The sequence below is a fragment of the Phaethon aethereus genome (assembly GCF_964289735.1).
Source record: "Phaethon aethereus genome assembly, chromosome: 7".
Taxonomy (NCBI): domain Eukaryota; kingdom Metazoa; phylum Chordata; class Aves; order Phaethontiformes; family Phaethontidae; genus Phaethon; species Phaethon aethereus.
In genome coordinates, this window is record NC_138583.1 from 5209414 (window position 1) to 5234122 (window position 24709).

At 44.0% G+C, this 24709-nt stretch overlaps 1 protein-coding gene across 1 annotated transcript; it reads right to left on the minus strand.

The window, feature by feature from the left end:
• Positions 1 to 737: 737 nt before the first annotated feature.
• Positions 738 to 23407, minus strand: LOC309406705 (prosaposin; the record flags this gene model as incomplete). The annotated part of the gene is made up of 14 exons (XM_082002009.1): positions 738 to 773; positions 1365 to 1472; positions 2048 to 2128; positions 3783 to 3934; positions 4105 to 4291; positions 4497 to 4592; positions 5609 to 5722; positions 8548 to 8613; positions 9153 to 9296; positions 10241 to 10435; positions 10694 to 10819; positions 11545 to 11619; positions 12619 to 12752; positions 23365 to 23407. 14 exons carry the CDS (start codon positions 23405 to 23407, stop codon positions 738 to 740), a joined length of 1557 nt encoding a protein of 518 aa, XP_081858135.1.
• Between the last annotated feature and the right edge of the window lie 1302 nt (positions 23408 to 24709).

Below are 24709 nucleotides of genomic sequence, written 5' to 3' on the forward strand. Positions count from 1 at the left end.
CGTACGAGTCTTGACAGCAGAACACCCACGCTTAGATCGGGTAGTCCGAGGAAATAAAAGGGACACGATCAAAGGTTGAGAGAGGGTTTCCCTAGCTATGATAACACCACAAGCCGTAAGTGCAGTCAGTCAAATGCAAAAGCGTGGTCACTCAAATGCAAACGCATCTTCTTAGGTACCAGTTACTTTCAAAGTTAACTGGGCACACAAAGTCCCCTCCCCTGCACCTGTAGAGCTTTCAAAATTCCAGCCAAAGGGATTCCCGGATTCAACATTATCCCTTAGAGTTCCCCTACAGTTACACAGAAAATTAATATTCCAGCCAGGTGTTAAAAACGCAAAGCATGTAATCTTCCCAATGCTGACTACAGAAAGTTTAGTTGCTATCTTGTTCTTTTTTTAAATTAAAAGATAAGTCTTGTCTCATGTCACCTTCTCCGCCATTCTTCCCAGCACCTAAAAAACACTTCAGCCTACCAATTAAAAATCTACAACACACTGACTATTTGTAGGAGCATAATGAGTTAAACTGTACAATCAGAAGTATCTTTGTTAAGTCAACAACGAAGATCTGATCCTTCAACAGCAGCACTGCTACAGAAGAGTTACAATAAAGGAACTTGAAGGTCAAATTGTTAATGAGGCAGAGAGGAGGACATTTGAGATACAGCTCTCCGCCAACCTCAGCCCACATTTTTAAAAGCCGTATCAAACTTTCAGAACTGGAAATTCTTCTTCTAGTTCCACACATGACGTTTGCAGTGATCAACAGCCTAAAGGGAAAGAAATAGGGTATGTTAGTGGAAAAAAGCCTTTCTGCAAACAAGCATGCATCTACACACACAATTTAACGCCTTATTCTGAGCCAAGATCTTGGGAGCAAATCTGTTTTTCTTAAAATAAGTGATTCCAGAGAGGACTAGAACAAATAATACCCTCGTCCCCACCCAGAAAGCTTCAAGGAAGAATGCTGATGACCCTTAGCCATTAAGGCCTGGCAGGGAAAGCACCAGCCCACAGCAATACTGGAAGCCAACTTTTAGCGCCTGATGAGAGGTCGTGACACGGTCTCTTGGCTGCAGGAACACAGACTAAAGATAAATCTCATACTGTATCTTACCATAGATTCTGAAATGCTAGCAGAGGGATGGGGGATAGGAACAAAGGGGAGAGGACTGCTTTGAGAAAGCTAAGGGCTATGGAAGACCCTCTAACCAAACTCAGCCACCTCTAGCTAGTACCCTCTTGCTTCCCGAAACTGGAATTCATCCACTTGAAAGTCTGGTATAGAAGCCAGAAAAGTAGTTTATAAGGTGTGATCAAAGACCAATAGGGAAGTCAAGGCAGAATCCTGCTTTACGTACGTTGCACTGAGCAGCAGTCTCCATGTTCTTACACCAGTAACCTGGACCCCAGACACAAGCATCATCCCCCAGGAGCGGCTGTTTAGCCAACCCACAGACTCCAAGTTTCTGTGAAAAGAACAGCAGCAGAGTCAGCATCTTTGTATTTGCACCATGAGATTCTCAACTCCAGCCTCACGTCTGAGTTTCCACCTGACCGAGCGCAGAAGCAACGCTGAGGTAGCTTCAGGAGCTCCCACAGGACCATGCTCAACTGACAACTGCAGTCACGATTGCAGCTGAACGAGTAGACATGAAGCAGGAATCTGACACGAGGAAGAATTAAGCTACCTCAACTGCTTCTTCATATTAAGTTATGAGAAACAGAGCTTGTAGAAAGGGACCTTTCTCAAGAAATGTCATTCAACCTCATCACATTCAGGGCACACTAACACCTTGCTACTGAACCTCAACAGTGGGTAACCACTGGCAGCTCTTCTGTCCTTTCTTGCACAAGGCTGGCAGACAGACAGCTGTCCTTTCAGTAAGCCCGAGGCCTTGCACAACCACATTTGCTCCAAGCATTCAGCGTGCTGATTTTCATTCCGGCAGAGTTTCTGCATGCTAGGCACTGAAAGGCGTAGAGAAGAGTAGGCAGGACCGTATCGGCGCCCATACTCAATAGGGCTAAATGCAATACTCACCGTGCAAACAAAAGTGGGATCCATCATCTCTGCCAAGAGTTGCACAACCACCGGTTCATACTGTTCCACAAACTGAACACACTGTAACAACACACAGGTTGAGAGATTCTCCTGTTAAAGCCTCAGAAAGAAGTGGAAGATAAAGTCTCCAGCAGGCAGACCTGTACACTATTCCAAATACCCCAATAATACACTCCAAGCTGTTACACTTGGAGTGTAACACACTCAAACCAGAGGCTTGAGCTCTGCAGATGAAAAAGGACTCGGCATCACACTAATCACACAACTAGATAATTTTTTTTTTAGCTCATACCTGCCTGCAACTGTCTGCAGACAGGTTATGAAGAGAAAGGGGTCAAAAGGAGAAAGCACCGAGCAGGGCAGGCTTTGGGAAAAGCACCGAGCAGGACAAGCTTTGATTTGCAAAGCTTAGTCTCTAATGGTGGAGATCACTGCTGTCTCAAGAGGAAAGCACACTGAACAAGCTGGAGACAAACATCCCAAACAGGACAGCAGCAGTGCAGTAATGACTCTGAAGCGCTTTTAGCCCAAGTAGTTTCTATTCACTTCAGACCGGGCAGCAGCATGACACCTCCCATCGACAACAGTCAGCCCTCTAGTGGGGAGGCCATCTCCAAAACAGAGACTAATGGCACCGATTAATAAGCAAACCACAGCTATTAAACAGCCTCACAGCAGTTAGCAGGAATAGCTGTTTCATAGCCGCTTTAAGCCTGTATATTGTACACTTAGTACTAACTCAGAAGCAGTTGCCACTTGCTGACACTCAGCAGCCACCTAATAAGACTACCAGGTAAATCTTGATAGCAGTAGCCTAAAAGTGTTGCTTTTTGCTGTCTCACTGGAATTATGCCAGCCTACTTCCAATTACTTCATTAATCCCCTGAACAGGATCAGTGTTGAGGAAAAGAAAAAAAAGCCTTCAGCTGTTCCCACCCGCTGTTCTCAGAGGATTTCTAGGCAAACCTTTACTGACTGCAAATTAGTACAACAATCCAGGCAGTCACTTCAGGCCCTTAAAAGTCTCCATCTACTCAAAGGACTGCTAACCCCCCAAAGCATGGGGAGTGTGAAAACCTAATCCCCCTGCACTCCAAATTCCGCCAAACTCCTTCCAGCCTCTAGCAGAGGAAGAGATTCCTTCCACTCTGACCTTCATTATACTGACTACTGTTACAAAAACCACCAAGAGATGCTGCTCTCTAGTTTTTCCACATACTCTGCAAAATGTTTCGTCCTCTTGTTCATCTCTATCTGCCTTGCTCTGACTGGAGGGCAGGCTGCCACACAGCAAGGCCTGCATGGTCATTTGCCTCAGATTGAGCCTTCTCCCTTTTTTTGCTCTACTGCACATGAGAAGCTGCTACGCTTTGGTGCTAACTAGTAAAAGGGAAAAACCTAAGAAGGATCAGGTTGCTGAACACAAGCCCATCCCAGCCGCACCTGTGGACAGTTTGTCTCCAGCCAGAGACCAAGGCAGTTGGCCAAACACAGAGACCTCTTACAAGTACCTGGACATTTATAGCAGTAGAGACACTTGAGAGACGGACCTAAAATTAGCATGTAGACAGAGTATCAGGTGAAAGACTCAGAAAAGGAGATAAGCATAACTGTCACTGTAGGACCTTTGTAAACCCAACAACTCAAGAAGGACAGTTCCCAACCACCAACAAGACCACTGCTTTTTAGCCTGCCTCCTGCAAAAGTGCTTTACCTGATCACTGACAGACTCTGGCAGGAAGTGACAGACTTTCTCCAGTAAAGCCTCAATTTCAGCTGTCGTGGCATTCTTCTCTAGTTCTTTGTCTGCATAAGCTACCACCATTTTGCAGATATCACAGAAGCCGCCTGCAGGTTTCACTAAAACTGAGAAGGCAAAAAACAAAACCAAACACAAACATCAGTGCTTAGGTACTTCCCCCAAATTGAAGAAAGGAGGCAGCATCAGCAAAGTACTAAAGCACATGTCCTCAAAAGAGATATAATCACAGGTGAACTAGCTCATTTTGCAATACCACCCACTCCTCATTACCAACCTGGCTGCTGTGGAGGCTTGTTGGCTGCACAACATTTCAGCATAACACACACAGCTTCAGGATTCGTTGCCTCCAAGAGCATGTCGATCAAAGCCTGGCCATAGACGTCTATGAAGTCCTTACACTGATCTTTGACACTTGCTGGGAACAGGTAGCAGATCACTTCCATTTCATGCACAATCTCCTCCTGGTGCACAACGAAGGATAAGTGGCAAATGAGGAACAGAAGTCTGACTCAGTTCGTAAGTACATGTTTTCTTACTCTGTCCCACCCAGGATGGGAATCTTGCTCTCATGAAAACAGGCAATAAAATTAACTTTCCTTCCCCCTCCAATATAGCCCCATTTTAGCCAAAGGCTAAGAAGAGGTACCATTTCCAACACTTACACACCTCTGTCTTGTTGCTCTCCAAGAGGCCAGTCACTTCTTTCACCATGGTCTCACATATTTCACACAAAGAAAAGGTCCTCTCTTGACCTGAGGCTTTCTGAATACACAGAAGGAACACACAAAACACATCAGCACTTGGCCACATTTGATAAGGACAACTCATAAAAGATCGGTCTAACAGTGTTCACATTCAGGTGCAGCACACTAATTCATTTACCTAGCTGGCCAGTTTGAGCTGAATTTAAAAGGTCACACAGAACCCAAACCCAACCTCAAAGGTCTCAGTAAAAAGCCTTTTCAAGTGAACAGTCATTTTGTATGACTAATTAAAGACTACTATCCCCAGGTTGTAAAGGGAGGGGAGCTGAATCTAGTAGACACAGAGATATAAGCAGCCCCACAGTGACTGGACTCAAACAAAATTGATTTTTTTTTTTTTTTTTAGTTTTTTAAAATTAGGTTTTTTACAATGCGCCAATTGAGGATGAAATTACTAATTTACTAGAACTGAGAGCGCCCACCTGTCCACAAAAGAAACCTAGAAATTGAGGGACCTGAGGGAAATTGTTTGGAGCCTCTTAATCAGAAGTTAACTGTCCTCAAAAGACTTTCTTTTTCAAAAAAGCCTCAGCCCATGTCTTGCCCAAAGGCCATGGGAAGCTAAGGTGCTTCTCCAAACTCAGAGCTTCAGCATTCTGACTCTGATCACTCACCCACACATGCAGAATGCAGTCCCATTTTTAAGAGGGATCAAAGCGTAACTCCAAATGTAGAGCAAAACTCAAATTCAGCAATTTGCCCTCTAACATTTGTGGTGGCATTTAGAATGACTGCTCTACGCTACTGCTGGAACAAGAGTTCCAGTTTCAGTCCTGAAGTATTACCTTATAGCTTCGGTTTAGCATAGGTCCTGCTATTCTAACAAATCAGTCAACTCTCCTACTTCACAGATCAACATCAGAAGCAAGAGGAGGCCAGAAATTTATATGCAAGTAGACTTGGATTATTCTAAGCACAAAAGCTCATATTTTTTCTGTTTCATTCCATTTTCTAGTTCATTACCCTAAAGCAAAAAGGAAGGCAAAGCTGTTGAGTACAAAAAGTCCTTCTTACCTCCACAGTTTCCATTTTTACTTCACGAACCACCTGAGCTGGCACCAAAGTCTGAAGGGGAACAGATTTCACGGAAGGACAGAACCCAACCATGGCACAAATGTCCTTTGGTTGCTGGAAAGAGACATATAAGCAATTCTTAAAAGTCTAGAAGACTCTGCCCTTTCTATGGAGCCTATGAGCAGGCACAGAGAACAAAGTTTTAAAAGGCTCCAACACAATTAGGAGTTTCACAACTACTTCTACTTCAAGTATTGCCAAAGCATGTGATATGGTTATAGGCAGGACAACTACCAGATGGAATTTAGCAGTTCCTTTACCAGAGGAAGAGGTTAGGCCACATCCATTTAAAAACCCATTTACCATGAGCTAATACACTATACAAGTCCTTCAAAGGAGTTGACTTAAGAGCTACCAACACCAAAACAGGCCACCAGCATCACATTAGACCTGCACCAGCAAAGCTGCTCCCCTGAAAGCTTGAAGTAATCACAGAAGAGGCTAATTGTCCTGACTTCACAGTTCACCCAACAGCTGAAAGAAACACCTAGAAGAGAGGACTCCTTTTCTCATCCACAAACTACCTTCTTCAAAGCATCCAGTAACATCACATTTTGCAAACAGAAACAGATTCCCGCATTACTGAACACATCCTACAAGAAACAAAAGTTAACCATGTTAAAACCTAAGCCTAACCCTTTTTACAAGTATCTGCAGTAACTGTATTTCAAGTGCTCTTTTCACAGTAAGAAGGGGAAAACAGCAAACAGAAACAAAGCCTTTCAAAAGACTAAGTCTTTCTCAAAGGTTTTAGAAACATACAGTACTATATGCAAAAAGAAATGCCGGACATGAAGCTAACTGCTCTAAGGAGGCCACATTATACCCACACAAAGGGAGAAAGGCTGTACAGAGTAATACACAAAACTTGAATTTTCCCACCTGAAGTCTACTTCAGCTAATAAAAATAGTTATCTTTGGTCCTATGGGTAATTAGAAGATCATACCCCACCCTGTCACCAGGGGATCAAGCTTCCTACAGCAGAGGCTTATGCAACAGTTAATACATCATGCCACAGCCTCATGCACAGGCAAAAGCAGTATCTCAACAACACAGTGCTGCTTCATACTACTCCAGGCAGTACCTTTAAGTCAAGCCCTTTGGTTCATGCATTGTAAGAAGCATTTCCAGATATTAATGTTACAGCAAAACCCACATACACACAACATGTTCTCTCACAGAGAGATGACAGACACAAGGTCTCCCAGGACCGGTTAAATTAAAAGCCCCAATACCTGTAGGAAGCAGGAGCCTAAAAGACCTCCTGCATCATCTTTTCCGTTCATATACTCCAAGCATCTATATCATTGTCCTATATTTAAAGGTTAACCAAGAATAGATCCGGGGACAGCTTCACTCAAGCCCTTTTGAGCCCAGATTTTAAAGCAGCAGCTGGCAGGAGCCACTGGAATGCTTTTTCTACATCTCATCCTTCTTGTATGAAAGTGAGCATATTTTCTGCTCCACTGGCCAAAGTATAATCAAGCTGAAATCTTAGTAGCACAACTGGTATCTGGAGCTGGAAGTAGGACTCATCCACTACAGGAAGTCTATAGTCTTTCTCTGTTTTAGCCACATAAATATCCCTTGTATCTGTCAACACTGAGTACAATCACACCAGGTACACAGCTAATAGAGCAAGAAGTGAACTACAAGCCCTTTAAGAGCAAGAAGTGAACTACAAGCAGGCTATCACCACAGGCAAGTTGCTCACCTACCTGATCCTTCTGTTGACAGGGGAGATTGGAGACAGAGGAAGAAAGGAGAAATTAAAGATAACAGTTAAGAGAAAAAAAAATGTCAAGCACTTGGAACTGCACGAAGATGACGAAATACGACATTGTCCCCACCCCAAAGATCCTTAGCATTGCTACAGCAACTCACATTTAACTGCACAGTGCTAACCAGCATTAGTCATTTGAAATTATTAAAGCATCCTGGACAAGACTACCTCCAAAGAGTTTGAACAACACTCAGCTGTATGCAAGGTATGGTCATATTCCAACTTCAGGTATTAACAGCATTCTCATTTTAAGCATTGCAATGCAGTAACTAACTGTTGTTGGAACGAAGATTTGCCCCCTGCCCCCACCCCAATGCTTAAGAATCAGTATGAGCTTCTAAATAGCATTTAGCAACTGGAAACAAAAAAAGGCCACTGTGTGGCCAAATTCAGGTTCAAGCCAGCCACAGACTATTCATAAATTCACCTATAATTTGTTATGTTACTTGCAACATCTAGGCGCTGCATTCTCTAGGCAAAGGCTTACCTTTTTTTTTTTTAAAAGGCTTTGAGATCTCTGGATAAAGAGGTACTATGGAGGTGGTGAGAGGTAAAATCTATTGTATGTTGCTGCAGAAGACCAGAGCTGCTGCAGTACAATTCACTTTCCATGGCTCCTATCAAGAGCCCAGAAAGCAGGAGTCTTGAGATAGCAATTCCAGAAGAAGGACATTTAATCTTGCTTCAAATAGACACATTACCCCGTAACACTTGAACCTATTTTGCAATACTGTGACCAAGACCAATTCTAATATGCTTAACACAGTATTTGGTGGGGAGGAGGGGGAAGTGGTCTAAGTACAGGACTGATATAATGAGTATAAAGGAACATATGCAATGCACCTTCTGTATTTCAAAGAATTAGAGTGCTTTTTGCACCGCTGAAGTGGTTGTGAAAGAAAAGGAAAGTGCTAAAGAAAGCATTCTGAGACTGAAGTTACTATCCAATTAAATGACAAGTTCAAAGCATTTAACGCCAAGACATACAGAGCAAGGACTCTCCCCAGACATTTACTGCAGTAAGTGTTTCCCGTTTCCAACTAAGCTAGCCACACGAAGCAGAAAAATTAGCTGAGAACAAATATTATATTCTACTGATCTTACCATGTGCATCATCATTTGGATAGCCAAGTCAGAATATTCAGAGATATAGTTCTTGCACTGCAGGAAGTAGAAAAAGAAAGTCTTGTAAGTAACAAACCACTTAAGCTGTAGATTTAACCTATAGTTTTCTAATACATCTCAAGGTATTAATTTACCTGCTCTACTTAATAACTATTCTGTCGTCTTTCAGAGCTTGTCCCAAATATAAGATGGCATTTCAAGTTACACAATCATTGCACACACAGCTGCTTATCTGATGAGTCCTTTCTCTTAGGGCAAAAGCACTCCCCCTCATTGCTAGGGTCACATTACCCTGTCAGATCATTTTTATGAAAAAGGCCTTTAAGGGCTAGCAGCAATCTTGAGTCTTTTTCTTCCTCCTCAGTCCCATACAGACCACCCCACCCAACTCCCTCAACCAGAAAGTTTATGATTTCAGTATCAAGTTGTTATTGGTATACTGTGTAACACATCCTACATGTTACACTCTCCTTTGTTTTATTAAATACAGATTACGTTGAGAGGATTAAGGCACCGACCAAACTATTTTACGTTCTCATACAGGAACAAATTTTTAAACAAAAAAGATAGCTTACCATATCAGACATTTCAGGTCCCAAACGGTCACACTCCTCCTTGGCATGAGCAACTAAAGACTTTACAAAAGACGAGTTTGTCCTCACAGCTTCCTGAACATCAGTAACCAGCTGAATGCAATCTTGGCATACGTCCCCACTTCCCTACACAAAGAGTGAAAGGAAACTTAAATTGATATATCTTCGCATAGCATGTTTTAGAAGCTTCCATTACTACCAAGTTTTAAAAGCTATTTTAAACTATATACAAACCTTACCAAGTACTCTATGGAATACTTGAAAGTCCGAGCTAATATGAATAGACAAGCTACTGCCGGCACAAGCACCAGCCACTAGATGGAGATTAGGTACCGACTTGGCTCTGAAACCTGAGATAACCATTAAGATACCCAATCTCCAAACTATCTTGGTTTTGTTACAGACCACAGTGGGAAGGTTTCTAAATTTGGCAGAGGTCTTACCTGCTCCACCCACAGCAGCTTGTTCTCCACCCACCCAATCGTTTAACTCCCTTATCTAGGCTTGCTATCAGGACTCCGCCTCTACTCACAAGTTCATTGTCTTGTCTACTCCCCTTTGTCAATTATTTGCTCTTTTCTGATCCAGTCTGTCACCTCTGGAGGGAGACACGAATGCTTCCCCCGAAGGGCACAGCTAGCAGATTACTCAGAACGTGGGAGAATTCTTTCACCTTTGAACACTTGTGCCAAACTTGCTCTCAGAAGAAATTGTTTCCAGTAAGACCTGCTTGACTACTACAGTCCTGGATAGGGACAACCCAACACAGGACCTGGCTTTATAGACTGTGGTTGTTGATCCAAGATTATACATATGGTCCACAGGGGCTGCAGCTATCATTTTACTTGGCTTTAAATCCACAGGTTAAGGAAAAAGTAGCTGTCTGCGTGCAGCAGCACAAAATCCACTAGGAGACAGTCACCCAGCTGGAGCACAGCAGCTTAATCTACACTCAGTACAATAATCCCTTACCAAGAATCGTCGATACACTCTTACACAAAGGAGCACTGAAGCTCTGGAACAAAAAAACATGCACTTCTGCATGCTGGAATAGAGCACTGCACCCTTACCTTAGACTTCTGCTTGGGTTTGTCCTGAGGGTAAAGGAGAAGAGGCACGTTAGCCATGAATGGGGATGCCAGTTCAGAAAAGTCCAGCTCTGGTATCTTATTGGACTGGAGTTGTTTCTGAAGTTTCATTGCTGCAAGGTGCTTCTGAAGGGACTGGCACAGTGAGAGTGCACTACATACAACTTCAGGTTTATCCTAGGGGAGGGAAGATATCAGACTTTAGACTGACGGCACTTGTGAAGTTCAGAGTAGAGTCATTCAGCTGAAACATGATAGGATGGGAAAATGTTTCACACCAAGGAAGCAGTCTTCAAATTTACACCATTAATTGCAACAGCAGTGATCCATACAGGATTAAAGGATCATATGCACAATCTTACGTAGAAGATAAATTCAGGCATCAACAGGAGCACTACTTTTAATTCCAACAGTTGCAAATTGTTATCTACTTACTAGCTCTTCTTTGACCATATCCATGATAACTGGTAGGTAGGAATCAACAATTTCTTTGCACTCAGAGACCAGGCCTTGGTCAGGAAGAAATTCGCATGTCTTTTCCAAGTAAGAGCGGATCTCATCCTATAAAAGATGAGGTGGGCTATAGACTCTGTCTATACATATACACCTGTACACACACATATCTCAAATGCTCTTTCCATTCCCAAAATGCACAACACAAAGCCTAAAAAAAAAACCCAAAACCCTTGGTCTCGGGTAGGTCCAAGCAAAACTAGGATGAGGTTTTAAACTATAGGTCTATTTTCCCCAGTCCTGGACTTTTGATGAGACCCTGCCAAAGCAAAAACATGAAATAGTGCTTGCAAGGCCTGCACAACACAGTCTTGTTGTGCAACAACACTCTAGAACATTTACATTTAAGAAAAGGAAGTGGAATTATGGACTAGTGGGACAGTGATTTGTTTATACAAATTACTCCCAGGTTCACAAAAGAAAAAGGGAAGAAGTGCCCACAGCCAAAATAAAGTCCACTTGCTGTAATCCCACACTTCTAGAGACTGTGGTATCCCACCTTTTAAGATCAATGGCACAAGAACAATTTTATTAAGCATCCACAGTCAATCAGGGATGCATTAGAGCACGAGGCTCTAGAATTTGCTAATCTGTAAAGCAGAAGAGGCTGTTTAAAAGCCTTTTCCCTGTGTACTCTGGCCCCTTTCAACATTTGCTGCTTAGGTTAGGAAAACATCACGCACACTACTCTTCCACCCCCTCACCTTGCGATCTTGTTACAACAATGAAATCAAATAGTGCCTTGGGGCAAGGAGAAGGGGAGCTCTGCTTACCTCAGTGCCATTATCCTTCAAAACCTTGCCTGCCACTGTCACAAGTTCCTTACACAAGTCACAGGGGATACTGTTCTGGAGACAGAAGTAGAGAGTTACTTTGAGACAGACCTGTAAATGCAGTGTGCAAATAATAGTGCAAAGAACAAGAATCACATTTGGAATTGAGGTTAAGGAAGAAATGCTGGCTGAAGCCAGGGTGGGAAGAGGTGTTTTTAAATCAAGAGTGAGGCTACTCCAGCATGTCCAGCTCCAGTTTCTTCAGTAAATCAACATCCTAAGAAGCAGGAGGCGTGCTACCACTTGCTCATTTCACTTAGTCCCACCTTCCTTGAAGTATGAAGTATATTGCCCTGAGAATTAGTAGAAATCTAAGAACTTTTCAGGCAGCTTCACTCATTTTAGTTGTGCTCTGCCATTTCTCCCTTCCCATACCTTTCCATAAACTGACACATATCTCAGCACACATATAGCAACAGTGGACTGAATGCATCTGTAAGTAAAATGCATTTTCCTCCTGGAAAATTGTGAAACAATACCACAAACTACAGCTAGATCTAGTAAAGCAGCACTTGCATTTACTACAAATGCAACTTGAAAAGCCACACTAAATGTAACATCTGTACCACTACAAACACTTTTATAATTTAGCATGTGCTGCATCTTTTGTGGAACAGTAACTTACAAGAAAGATCTGAAGAAGGATACAGCTTTTTTTTTTGTAATAAGCCTATCAGTTTGGCACTGCTCAAGTTAAGAATACAAAAAGGCTCAATGAATTAGGAGTTTTTGTAAATAGGAACAAGTCTGAAATCCACTAGCTCCATTCCACACATTGCTTGGTGATTGTGCAACAAGTCACAGGAGAAGTCAGCAGACAAGTTGTGCAAGGCAGAGAAGTGTATCTGAAGTGGAAAGCAACCTTTATCTGGCACCCAAATTAAGGCACAGTAACCAAGGCAGTCAGATGTAGCACTTAACTCTGATCAGAGACTTGAAAAAAATCTTCATCAGCATATGGAAACCAGCTACCTCAACTACAAGTGGGAAGAAGTCTCAGTAGTTGATACTTACTACAGTAGGCTTGTTCCACACATTCTGCTGGCAATGTTTCACTGCTCCACACTGTGATGCTGTCCGAACACTCTGACACCATACCTCCGGACCCTTCACGCAGTCCTTCTGCCACAAAATGGGGCTTGCCACAGCTGCCAAAGAAAGAATTGTTCTTTCACAGTTGCACATTTGAGTGATTTCCACGCCAAAGTAAGCAGGTTAATGCCGTACAGTATAACCGCAACCTCTCCAGTAGGCGACTTAGATTTACTAACATTTTTAAGCACATTTCAGTCCAACAATTTCTGACCTGAAATGTAAGAATGAGCCCCAAGGACAGATTACACAGCCAAAGAACTCAGAAAAACCACCACAGTTGAACTTCTCTGAGGTCTCAGCACCTCAGCAGTCTGTTCCCCCATCACCCATCTTTTGTAAAAACAAAAAAAAAACCACCCCACACTACAAGAAAAAAAAACATTACGCTTCAGACAGCTGATTCCCAAAGCTACACCCCTCCCTGTTCTTTCCTTGCAGACACTTCAACTCTGAACCAGTAGTCACATCTAGCTTACTGCTAGTTAGTCACATCTAGCTAATTGCTGTCTGCATTCCTTCTCCCAGGTGAACCACCCTTTTCTCATACAGCAACCGCGAGAGCGCAAAAGGAGGACAGAAAACAATGTGAGACATGTTCCATCAAATAGTTTTTAAACCCATTAAATCTACTTAGACTTTGCTTCCTCTTGGTCAATTCTTCAACTGTGTAGAGAAAAATTGCTGGGAGGGGAGGGAATGAGTACAGTTCCTTGTCTGGACATTACCTTCCACCCCATGTGGAATCGTCTCACAACCTATAAAGTTTAAGTAAAAATACAGAATACCATTCCTAGACAGCCTTACTAAAGGACTGTAAAAGGTCTGTACTATTAGTAAATAACAGGACAAGTTAATCAACTTCACCATTTAGCTGACTTTACAGGCCTTTTTTTTTTTCTGCCTGAACTGGACACCTAACTTCTCCCAGTTTTCTAAAACCTTCTTGCCTGTCAATAGACTCAGTTTCTTCAGCAGTCATTCTCCTACGTTGCACTAACCTACGAAGAAACAACTCCTACAATCCTACAGCAGACAGGCTCCAAGGAAATCTGCTGTGGTCTAAGCCTACAAGGCACTGCTGTCAAAGTTTTAGAAAAAAAAAAACCCATTCAAACCTATTAGCTGTATAGGTGTTGTTTAGAAGCCATTACCTTCACATCAATGCTGTTTACACATCACAAAATACTGTAAAATTACATTGTCAACCAAGAAGCAGGAATTAGGCAGTTTGATTCCAATGAAGCTTCTCGTAAGGTTATGGCAGATGAAAAATCACTTTTCCATTTCTCACATCTCAGTTCTAAGCAATTAGAGGATCAACTTAATGGCTGAATTACCAATGCATCTGCTAGGTACATAGCCACTACACATCAGAGACAGATAAACGCTGCTTTATAGGTGGCATTCTGCAGTCTTCTCAGCTGTTGAATTATAAAGCCTGTTTACACTGGATTTCAGAGAGGAATGACCCATTTATTTTAAGAAAAATGTGCTTTGCATGCTTAATCTTCTACACAAGAGCATTAAGTTTGCCACTCTCTCTCCCAGCAAAAAGCCTAGATTGCGCAGTATTCTTCAGCAAGACAGCGCCCTAGGACTGCTTACAAGACTGTAGGAATAAGAGTTCAAACCTCCTAATAACGTATGGTTAGCAAAATATTTACAGATGGCCTATTTTAAACTAAAAGCATTATTGATTTGGAAGCACTAAGAATAGTTAAGTTTCAGAGTCAGACTGCTCAGCCAAATAGCTGTCAGCTCTGACAGGATGACAATAAACAAGTATACACTTGGTTGAAGGCGTTATTCTTCCCCTTCAGATATTGGTATTGAACAATGGTAGGAAGACACTGCAAGGCAAAGTCAAGCTCTGGCTAAAGTCAAGCGAGACCTTGACTTTAAACAGTGGAACTAACAGCTTCCAGCTATTCACAAGTATAGCTTTTAACCTATGCCTTTATTTCTGTGAATCAAAAGAAAATTACTCCCCCTCCCATGTTTGAAACATACTGTAAAACTACAAAACTAAACTATAAAACTACAATAGTTATTCTCAAACTCTTGGTCTAAGAGGCCATTTAAAACCCAAACTGAGGAATTCATGCCATAACTTGCACTGGTTTCATCTAGCTCTTCATGAACTTTCAGGTTTTGTTTGGTTTTTTACTTTAACAACCTGTTGCTGTATGACTTCTCAGATCCATACCCAGCTTGGGCAGAACGTCTAACAGCTAGCCTTGCTTCTTCTACCTCATAGCCTCTGACCTGGTCATTAAAAGTGTGGGACAAAATAAATACCGTTCTTCAGATTTATGCTTATTTATCAAGGTTTTTTTGGCTGTATGTCTTCAACAAATTCCCTGCTGCATGGCATTTGTATCAAACAGATGCTCACAGAGTCAGTCACCACTGCTCTGACTTGCCAGGACACAGCAAGGTATATCAGCAGGGCAGCAGGATTTTGTTGGGTTATGACACTGAGGCAGAGGGAAAACTGAACAGCAAGGCAGCAGTCCAAGCCCTTTTGAGGTGAGCAGCGTGCAGGTTGCAGATAATTCTGTTCAGAAGGAAGAAAAAGAAAAACCCTTAAAATTAGACTGATTTGTGAAAGTATGTTAACTACTTGATGCCTCCGACTGCACTACTTCCCTGCATCACATCTCACCAGTTTGGAAGAAAAGAGTAATTCCTCAGAAGAGGCATACACAGCCACATTTTGTTCAGCTTCTGCTCAAAGCACTGCCACTGGGCACACGGTCACTTTGTATTTGAGAATAAGGGCATTAATGTTATCTGCAATCCTCTACAGGAGACCAAAGCCACAAAATCTCAGACGACCTTGAGACCATCAGGGACAGTGAAGAATGAGAAGCATCAAACTGTTCCAAAGCCAGTGAACACTGAAATTTAGTATTAGGATGCAAGTAAGCACCCCAAACACCTTCCCACTGGTATTATTTAAAGTCCTCACACCTGCACAACATTAGAGCAAGACAAAATGCTGATATATCTTCCTAATTTTTCCCATCAAAGAAGCCAACAGATTCAGGAAATCTGAATCAGCTATGCCATGAGGATGAACACTTGTCTACAGAAAACAGAAAATGGAAGAACAGCAGTGTCCTTCCAGTTACAAAGGACACTGGGGGAAGTTCTTTCCTTCTCAGAAAACAACTCTACATTTGATGCTTTCAGTACAGAACTTTCTGGTCAAAAAATAACTGGGCAAATTTGTTTGTTAGGGCCACACATCATTGGCACATTTTAGAAAGCAGCTACAGAACAAAGATGACACGTGCTAAGCACGGCTCCTTTTCTTCCATATTCCACAGTGACTTTAAATATAGTTAAGCTTCTATTAGTTTATTCTGTATTATGTTGAAATACTGTTATTACATAACTCAATGTCTAATGCGAAAGGGTGTACCTTAATTGCAACAGTATCCACCCTCCCTTTCTGAATGTCCTGGGGAAAAAACGGAAACAAAACTAAAGAACTCTGTATTAATTCAGATCTTGCAGATTCAGAAAAGAATACCCTGAAATCTGTTAATGTTACCACTTTTTCCCTTAGTTTGTTCTCCTACTTAATTTTGAGACAGCATTCTTCCTCATGCTACAACAAAAGCAAATATGCCAGTGAAGCGTGTTAAGACCTTGTGCTGTTTCACAACAGAATGAACAGTTCTGAGACTTAACAGTTATCTTGCCTGTTCCCTCAAAATACCCTCTGCAGCAAGAACGACGCCTTAATGTGATATTTCACATCCCCAGCACAGCAGCAAGCACAGCAAAACAAAGCACTGTTAGTTACCTCACACGACTCTTAATGCATGCCGGATAAACCCAATGGGATTACCTTCTTACTTATCTCTGGCATCCCTTTATTTTATATATTGTTCTTTATCTAAGGTCATCCATTTTTAAATAGATTTCTCCTTTCTCTGTAGATTAGCTCTCAGCAGTCACACGTCATGCCCATCCAAACCTGCCCCCCCTTCCCCGAAGTTCCTGCAAGCCACTATTTTTAGAGCACCAAATGAGTTTATCTGTGAAGGCCAGGGTGTTTCTTTACTCGTCCTCTTCACTGGTTCCTCCCTTCTTGAACTGCTTCAGAGATGTGGTTTCTTCAATTTTAGAAAAAACAGCCTTTACTCCATCAAGCTTTTCCTAAATTAAGCAGTGAAAGAAAATGGAGGAGGAAGGAGAAAGGGGGTAGAAATGCAATCCGTGTACAAAGGGTATGTCTTTCAGATGTGAAAGACTTTAGCTTTCAGGCTTCTAGCCAAGCTCACAGCCCACAGGCACCCTTGGAACCTTGCATACACTTGCACCTTCTCAAAACAAACAAAAAAACCACCCCAAAAAAGAGAGATTCACACCGATTCTGACACTCCCATCTGGCAGACACGAGAAGTCATCTCCCAGAACAAGCGTTGCCTCAGAAACACAGCCTGAAGCCCAACAACATAATCAAAACACTCCACAAGCTGCAGGGTAACAGCAGAAAAGGAAGGAGAAACCTCTTCCCCGACGCCCAGGTCGGCAACCTAACGCTGCCGGAACACCAGTAACACAGTCCTGACAAGCGACAGCTACCGCATATGACACAGGCTCCCGCCAAGGAATTCCTGCAAAATGCAGTTTAAGGGCTGCAAAGGCAACAGGAAACTGTGCGTTACTCCCAGACATTTCTTTAAAGCAGCAAGCACCAACTATCATCTCCTTCCTCAACACTAGGCATCTGGAATGGAAACGCTTACATACCGTCAGACATTGGTGAAGTAGAGTGACAGGCCTCTCAGACAATACCACCTCTTCTACTTGGAAAGCTTAAAGAGCCACGCATGTGAAAGCATAGTTCAGTTCTTCACTCCTCTTCAGAAAACAGGAATACAGAAGGAAGCTTATAATGGCTGGATTACCATTCTGCAAGGACAGCTACTGGAAAGTTGTTAGGTAATTACCCTTCCTGAGAACAACCTTCCCTTCCCTCAAGCATTTGTTCTTATTCTTCTTCCAGGGAGAGCCAGCCTGAATTTCTTCCCAAGATTCTCCAAAAAACATCCTAAGCAATCTCCTCCAAAGCTGTACTGAATCTACTGATGAGACTTTCACGATTGTGCCTAGAAGTTAACACCTTATATAAGCTTCTATGAAGAAGGATTCTATATGGGCCAGACCAGATTCCCTACAGAGCCAGAGGACAAACCAGAAAACTATCACCCAGAACACAGAGAAATTCAGCTTGAAGACTCAAGCCTCCTCCAAGCAAAACTGCTAGGAAAACCTCGGTGTGAGCAGGATTTTTACAAACAAATTAACCTGCAGTTGGCAAGAAAAGGAAAGAGCTGAGCTGCTGTTCACTTTAATGGGTTGAAGTCAAATGGGGAAGATAACTTGAGGTGCTGTCAACTCTTATGCCTTTATGACAGTCTAATTTGTTCTGAGTATATTAACATGCTCATCAGGAAGGATGCTCTTTCCCAGGCTGTCACACTTTAAAAAAAAAAAAGACCATTCATTATCTCCCAGAAATGCCCACAGACCAAGTGAATGCATCAGTCTCTGCCATTCTGTAGTATCAGTTAGTTACTGACTTCTCCCCATTTCTTTAGGGAAGTGCAAAAGCAAAGTGTGTTTAAGTTCAAGTCAAGAGGGATCAACTTCTCTTCAACAAATCTTACAAAGTGTCAACAAGTCAAGGAGTGACCTCAACCTGAAGTTATCTGAAGGGCTCAGTACTCCACAGCCTCTCTGGTCAGTCAGTGAGTTTAAGTAAAATTTCAAAAGTTGTAACCACATCACATGCCAAAAGGTCTACTATGCCTTTGGCTTAATGAGGCAGTAAAACGACCGCAGTATTTGAGAGATTACAGGCAATTTGTGGAAGAAACACTTGAAACCTGACTAGCTGTTATGGGTAGTCCAGATGTCATTTAAAAATCAGAGCCTTCCTGTCCTGTATCTACTGATCAAATATTAAGCCTGAAACATTTGCAACTAGCGCAATGCACAAGAAATGAGTTTTGGATTATTACCACGATTGGGCTCCTCCTCAAAGTGGGGAGCACATTCCCATTCTCGTATGCTACCTGTGGTGTAAAGCGTTGCACTTATCTCAGATGCTCCCTTGCTTCCCTCACCAGAAGGCAAGCAGGGTAAGAGAAACAGTTTGTGTACATACAAGCAATCACAACAAAGTCAAAGATAGCAGAGAACAGGATGAGTCAAGACAGCAAGATTAGCTCTACTGTCCCAGTAGGTTGTCCCGATTGTTATAAAGGTTACAAGAGAACCATAATTTCCACATTGACCAGAGGTTGCTACCAGGTTGCCGTGCAAGCCCAAATTTCTGCCTGAGACTTTTCTGTGACAGAATCTAGAAGATACATTTGAATGTTCAAGGGCATCTGGCAGTCATCGGGAACAAGCGGTCCCATACAGTATGTTAAGATATTCCCAAGAAGTTATGAGAAGCATTTTTCCCTGCAGCAGATCCCTGTAGAAATATGCCTAAATGTTTTGAACACACCTGTTGTGCAGACCATTCCTTCCGGTTTTGTTTTATTTTGGGGGGGGGAGGGGGGGTGGGGGGGCAGGCATATTACATGCAGGTCTCTGCAGAAATTCTGTATTGGACATCCTTCTTTCACCAGGCACAAAGAACGCAAAAGTCTGCTAGCTCTGCAGAAAGCCATGTCTGTAACAGAAGACAAAATGCCAGGCCACAGGTTATACTGCAGCCCCAGAAAAAAAAAAAACAAAAAACTTTAGAAAAACAGAAGGGCAGTTCGAGACACTACCATGAAGAAACAAGAGAAGTGTGGGGAGCAATGCTCTTTTTCAGACTGCTGCCAGAGAACTGCTTTAATGCAGAATGAATGCCAGATATGTAAGACAACTCAACAGGAAGCTCCCTTAGGGAAAGGGAAGACATCAGACCCCTGCAGCTGAGCAGAGAAAGTATGCCAGAGGGATGAAAAGGGACATTTTAAAGAGCAGCTTCAGGCAGGACAGCAGTTAGTGATGGGAAAAAGGCAAACTGTGGTGCACAAGGTGAAATAGCCTGCTCAGGAGTACAGAGATGAAGCAATTGATAGCCAGAAAGAAGAAAGTGTTAGCCACTAATCTGTGCATACCAATAGCTTGCATCCCAGTATGAACATTGTCAAAAGATTTTAAACTGTTATGTCTGGACAAAACAAGCCTCAAAATCTCACTGCAAGTTCATTTACCCAGCATCTCCAAGAAAAATCTCTCTATATGCAGACTTTTACAGAAGTAGAGGACAAAGTTTAAAAACTAGTCAGGGTAAACAGTGTAAACGTGAGACTCCTCACTCCATGAGGAATAAAAATACTGATATCTGAAATTAAACATTGCTCCGTCACCAAATACACAGACAAGCATTGCCACAAAACACAGGCACACACTTCAAAGACCACAGAAGTACTCCTTTTAACTTGCAACAGGAACTCCGACATCTTAACAGCAGCAAATTAATTGCATACAAAAGCTGCTACACTTAAAAAAAAGCCAAAAACCAGAAAATGGACTGCAAGTAAAAAAACAGACATAAACCCCTTTTTTTTGTCACATAGTCCTAAGGCGTTGCCCCAAGCTTGCTTTGAAGAATCAGACCCACCTGAGACATTGAAACAAAAACCCAGGGCAGCCAGCAGTAACTCGTCCTGCTTCCCTGCTGAGATGCAAAGTAAAAATCTTCCTGCATGTTATACCAGAAAACCCTCCCTGAAACAGCACAGTCCAACCTCCCGAAGTGACCCAACTGACATCACCGCCATCTGATGGAGACACATTCAGTTTTGCTGACAAGCTCCCGCTCTCTCATTCCACCCTCGACATCATCTCTGTTTTCAGATTCCCAGAACTGCTCCTCTGCGGTATGCTCAACTGCACAAACCGAGACCATTAAAAAGACCACCTAAGACTTCAGAAGCTCTGCAGATACAATGGCAGAGCGCAACTGTGACCAGGCAGAGCAGCTCACACAGCTCCTCCAAACACAGACAAGAACAACTCTTTCTATTTATACCTCTTCTACAAACGAGGAGGAGATTGTACAAGGGCAGGTTTACACAAGCCACATGACTGGTACACTATCGAAGCACCACTTTGTTATGTGACAGCTGTAAGGTGCCTCGACCACAGCACACTCTGTTATTCCCCTCAGAAAACAAGGATTTTTTTTTTTTTTTAGAAGATACTTTCCACTGTTGGCTTAATTTCATCTACAGTAGTGGGCTGCACCAGCCTAGCTTTTTTGTTAGAAACCACATTCCCAACTACAGCAAGCCCGCAAACTACAGAGCATGGTCCGAGTTCAATTATCTGCTTTTTCCGCATTCCCCAGAAAATTCAAGTCAGGCTAACTCAGCCTTCAATTTTCCTGTCCCCGATGTTCTGACCAGTGTTTGCTAGAGGCATTACACATTAGCTTGAAATTTTGGAAGGAAGATTAAGTCTACTATTTTAGGGAGCGGTGTAAAATAATCACATCCTCAAACTTTTTACTTTCTACTCCCAGCTTAACTTTTATTTTACCAAGGTGGGTGGGGGTGGGGGGGAACAGCTCAAGAGAAAGCACCTTCTGTTTTAACTCTGCACCCAGCCTTCCTCCTTTCCTGGTCTCAAAGACAAGCAATAATCAAAGTGCCTATCAGTAGTCTGGAGATCTCGAGTCCGGTACACCCTGCTTTAATTCCTTCGTGTCTCCCTTAAAGGGAAGATGCACAGAAGCACTCTAAGTAGGTCAACCAAAAACCCTCATGGCCTACCAGCCATGCTGTAAACCAGCCAAGTAACTCCATTAGCCAAGGGTGGCTAGATTTTGATACAGCTGATTAGTTAGCTTAGCAGATGAAAATGGTGTTTCAGGTTGTCACAGCAAAATCCTCAGAAAAATCTGCACGATACTGTCATAGGTGAGTCAATGAGTATTCATAACAGAAACTTGGTGAAAAAAGACAGCTGTTTATTTGTGTTAAAACAGTGACTTCCTAAAGAAAAACAGGCCTAACAAGTCTTCTGCTATGCTCAGTTGCATACGCATGCCTTTAACAGGTAGACCAAGCTAACTCTCATTGCTGAACTGGTTTCTCATTACAATTTCCCTAAATACGCTAATGGTAAACCTGGTGGCTACTTCAAGGCAAATCCTTTTCACTTTTAAAGCACAAGAAACTACGATGGTTTCTGTGATTTGGAAACAGTCCCAATAGAAATGATAATTCACAGCAGTTAATTCAGTGTAGAGCAGACATCAGTCATATTATTAAAGCAGATAGACATGCAAAGTGAAAGCTGACATTTGCTTTCTTGCTTCCAGCCCGAAAGGTCTGAGATTCTCCATTAAACTGCCCACATATCAGTGTATTAAAACCCCACTTAAGTACAAGACCAGCGTACAGTCATGCAAGATCTCGGAGGCATAATTTACTGTAGTCTGCCAGTTGGTTATCCCTATGGCTTTTAAACAGCTAGCCAGGCTTTTTTTGTTTGTTTGTTTATTTGACTTGTGAAATGTTGCAGGTTCAACTCATAAGCAAATAAGCTCTGGGTATAAAATTGTCTTATTTAAAGGAAAATTCCCCCAAAAAACGTGTGCATTACTGTATTAGATCTTCAATGTTGGTGTTTCTAGACATTCCGTATCACAACCTGACGGTGTATTACCCCTCCAGCCAGCCTATGAATCATTTCTGTAGCACTGTCTAGCTTCTGCAAAGGACAAAATACAAGCGTTCCCTTTTCTCATCTCTACTCCTAACGCTAAAGGCAGAGTATCAGTTATCACCACCACCACTCCCACCTCAGCAACAACAGGTAACAAGGCAGCAAGCAGCAACATTAGTGGAATTTTCCACGTGGAGCAGGAGACCCTAACGAAGTGAGGCTGCTAAAAAGCACGCAACAGCAGAGGCTACCTACCTCTTGCCATCTGGAAAGGGATTAACACCCATCTATCCCTCAAGTGCCAAAGATAAATAGAGCTGTTGGTAGAAAAACAAGTTGCTACCCGTTGCTCTTATTTGGCTCTACGAGGCGATATAGCTGCCCGGTTAGTGTCGGATATGCACACAAACTGACCCGATGCCACCGCGGTGCCGTCAGGAAGTCATTTTCCCGCTGGCAGTGGGAAAGGCTGCTTTCCCACGCGGCTCTCCCCCTTCCCCCTGCCTTCACCTGATCGCTGTTCTCGGGTGATTCCCCCACCCCACCCCAAATACAGTTTTTCCGCCACAGCGCTCCTGAAATCCGCACTCGCTGCCCTCCCGCCTCCCCGTCCCTGCTCCGCCGGCGGCGCTGGCGGGACCGTTAGGCCCCACACCGGGCTGCGCCACCGGCAGGGCCCGGGCAGGAGGCTATCCCCGCCCGCCACCCTCCCTCATGGCTGCCTCCTCTCCCCGCGCTTTCGGTAGCCGGGCCCGGCAGGTCCTGCTGGGAAAGAGAGAAGAAAAACAGCTTTAAACCCGGCCTACCCCCCCCCCCCCCCGCCCTTGCCTCACAGCGCCGGCCGCACTCAGCCCGCTCCCGCCCGGGCAAGCCCTCGGTGGTGAAGGAATGCCGTCCCCAGACCGCCGGGGCTACGCGTGAGGGGAAAAGGGAGGAGGAGGAGCAGAAGAAGGCCGGGCCGCTTACCGGCCGCCAAGAGCCCAAGGAGGCAGAGGAGTCGCCGCGCCATAGTCCCCACGCCCGTCTGCAATGCGGAGCCTCCGCCGCCCCCCCGCCCTTATATAAAGGCTGCGCCGGGCCCCACCGCGCATGCTCGCCCCTCCGCACCGCCCCGCGCCCGCCTGCTGCGCATGCGCCTGGGGAGGGGGCGAGCTCCTCGCGCTCGCACCCCCCCCCCCCCCCCCCCACACACTCCCCTCCCCGCGCATGCTCCAGCCGGCGCCGCGGCGCCTCAGGCGGGCTGGGAATGGCGGCGGTGGTGGCTATATGCGCGCCCAAAGCCGGAGCCGTGGTTCCCCGGGCTCCTCTGGGTAGGGGGTACGAGCCCCCGCCGCTTGAAACGGCCCTACCTGGCCGGAGGAAAGGCCCCACGGGCTGCAAAAGGCGGTTTGGGCAGTGCACAGGCCAGAGGGACCCCATAGGTTCCCCCCCAGGCTCGCCTTGGGGTGGTGGCATCTCACAGAGGTGCACGCCGGCAAGATGTGCCTCGGCAGAGCTTGGCACTCACAGGCTTCCCATCTTGTTCCCCGGGGTCAGGGGTGCTTGTTTTTCCTTGCTGTGCCCGGCAGACTCCTGCTCCCTGTTGGCACTGGGCAGCTAGGTATCTGTGCGGTCCAAAGGAACAGTAATTAAAAGTACAATTAAGAAAGACGGCCTGAATTGACTCCGTATCTCCCAGCCTCTTGCTCCTGCCACATCACTTGCACTGATTCAGCCAACTGGAACAACAAACTAATCCAGAAGAAAAAAAAAAATGCAGCGTTCTTCCTACTGGATCAACAAACTGAACCAGCTCTGCTGCGGGCCAGAGCTGGTCCCTCGCAGGCAGAAGCCAGGCTCACCAGGACTGCACAGAGCTGCTAGACCAGCTCCCCTCTTCTTTGAAACCCGCTCTCGGGACTTTCTCTTGCTGGAGGAAGGGTCCCGATAAGCCAGGTGCCTCTGGCAGCCAGGAGAGCTCTGCTGGGATAGCCCCTGCAGCCTGGCCTGAACTCGCAGAGGCTCATCGCTTTCACACCTGAAGTGCTCACCATCTGTGAGGCTTATCCTGCCCACTTCGCAAGGATCATCAAGGTGTTGCCCTTCACCGAAGGGCGTACACGGTATTACCATCTTAGGTCCCTACCTACACGTTCATTTTTCAAGGACCAGACTTTCTAATAACACTTAAGGTTCACTTGCAGTTTAAAGGTTAGGAAGAAGTGGATCTGTTCTGTTTCACTTTGCCAGTCTATACCCAACAGGGTAATGCACATTTCTCCCTCTTGAGAAGATCATTTTTAAATTAAAAGCCAAGCTAAGAAGCCACTGT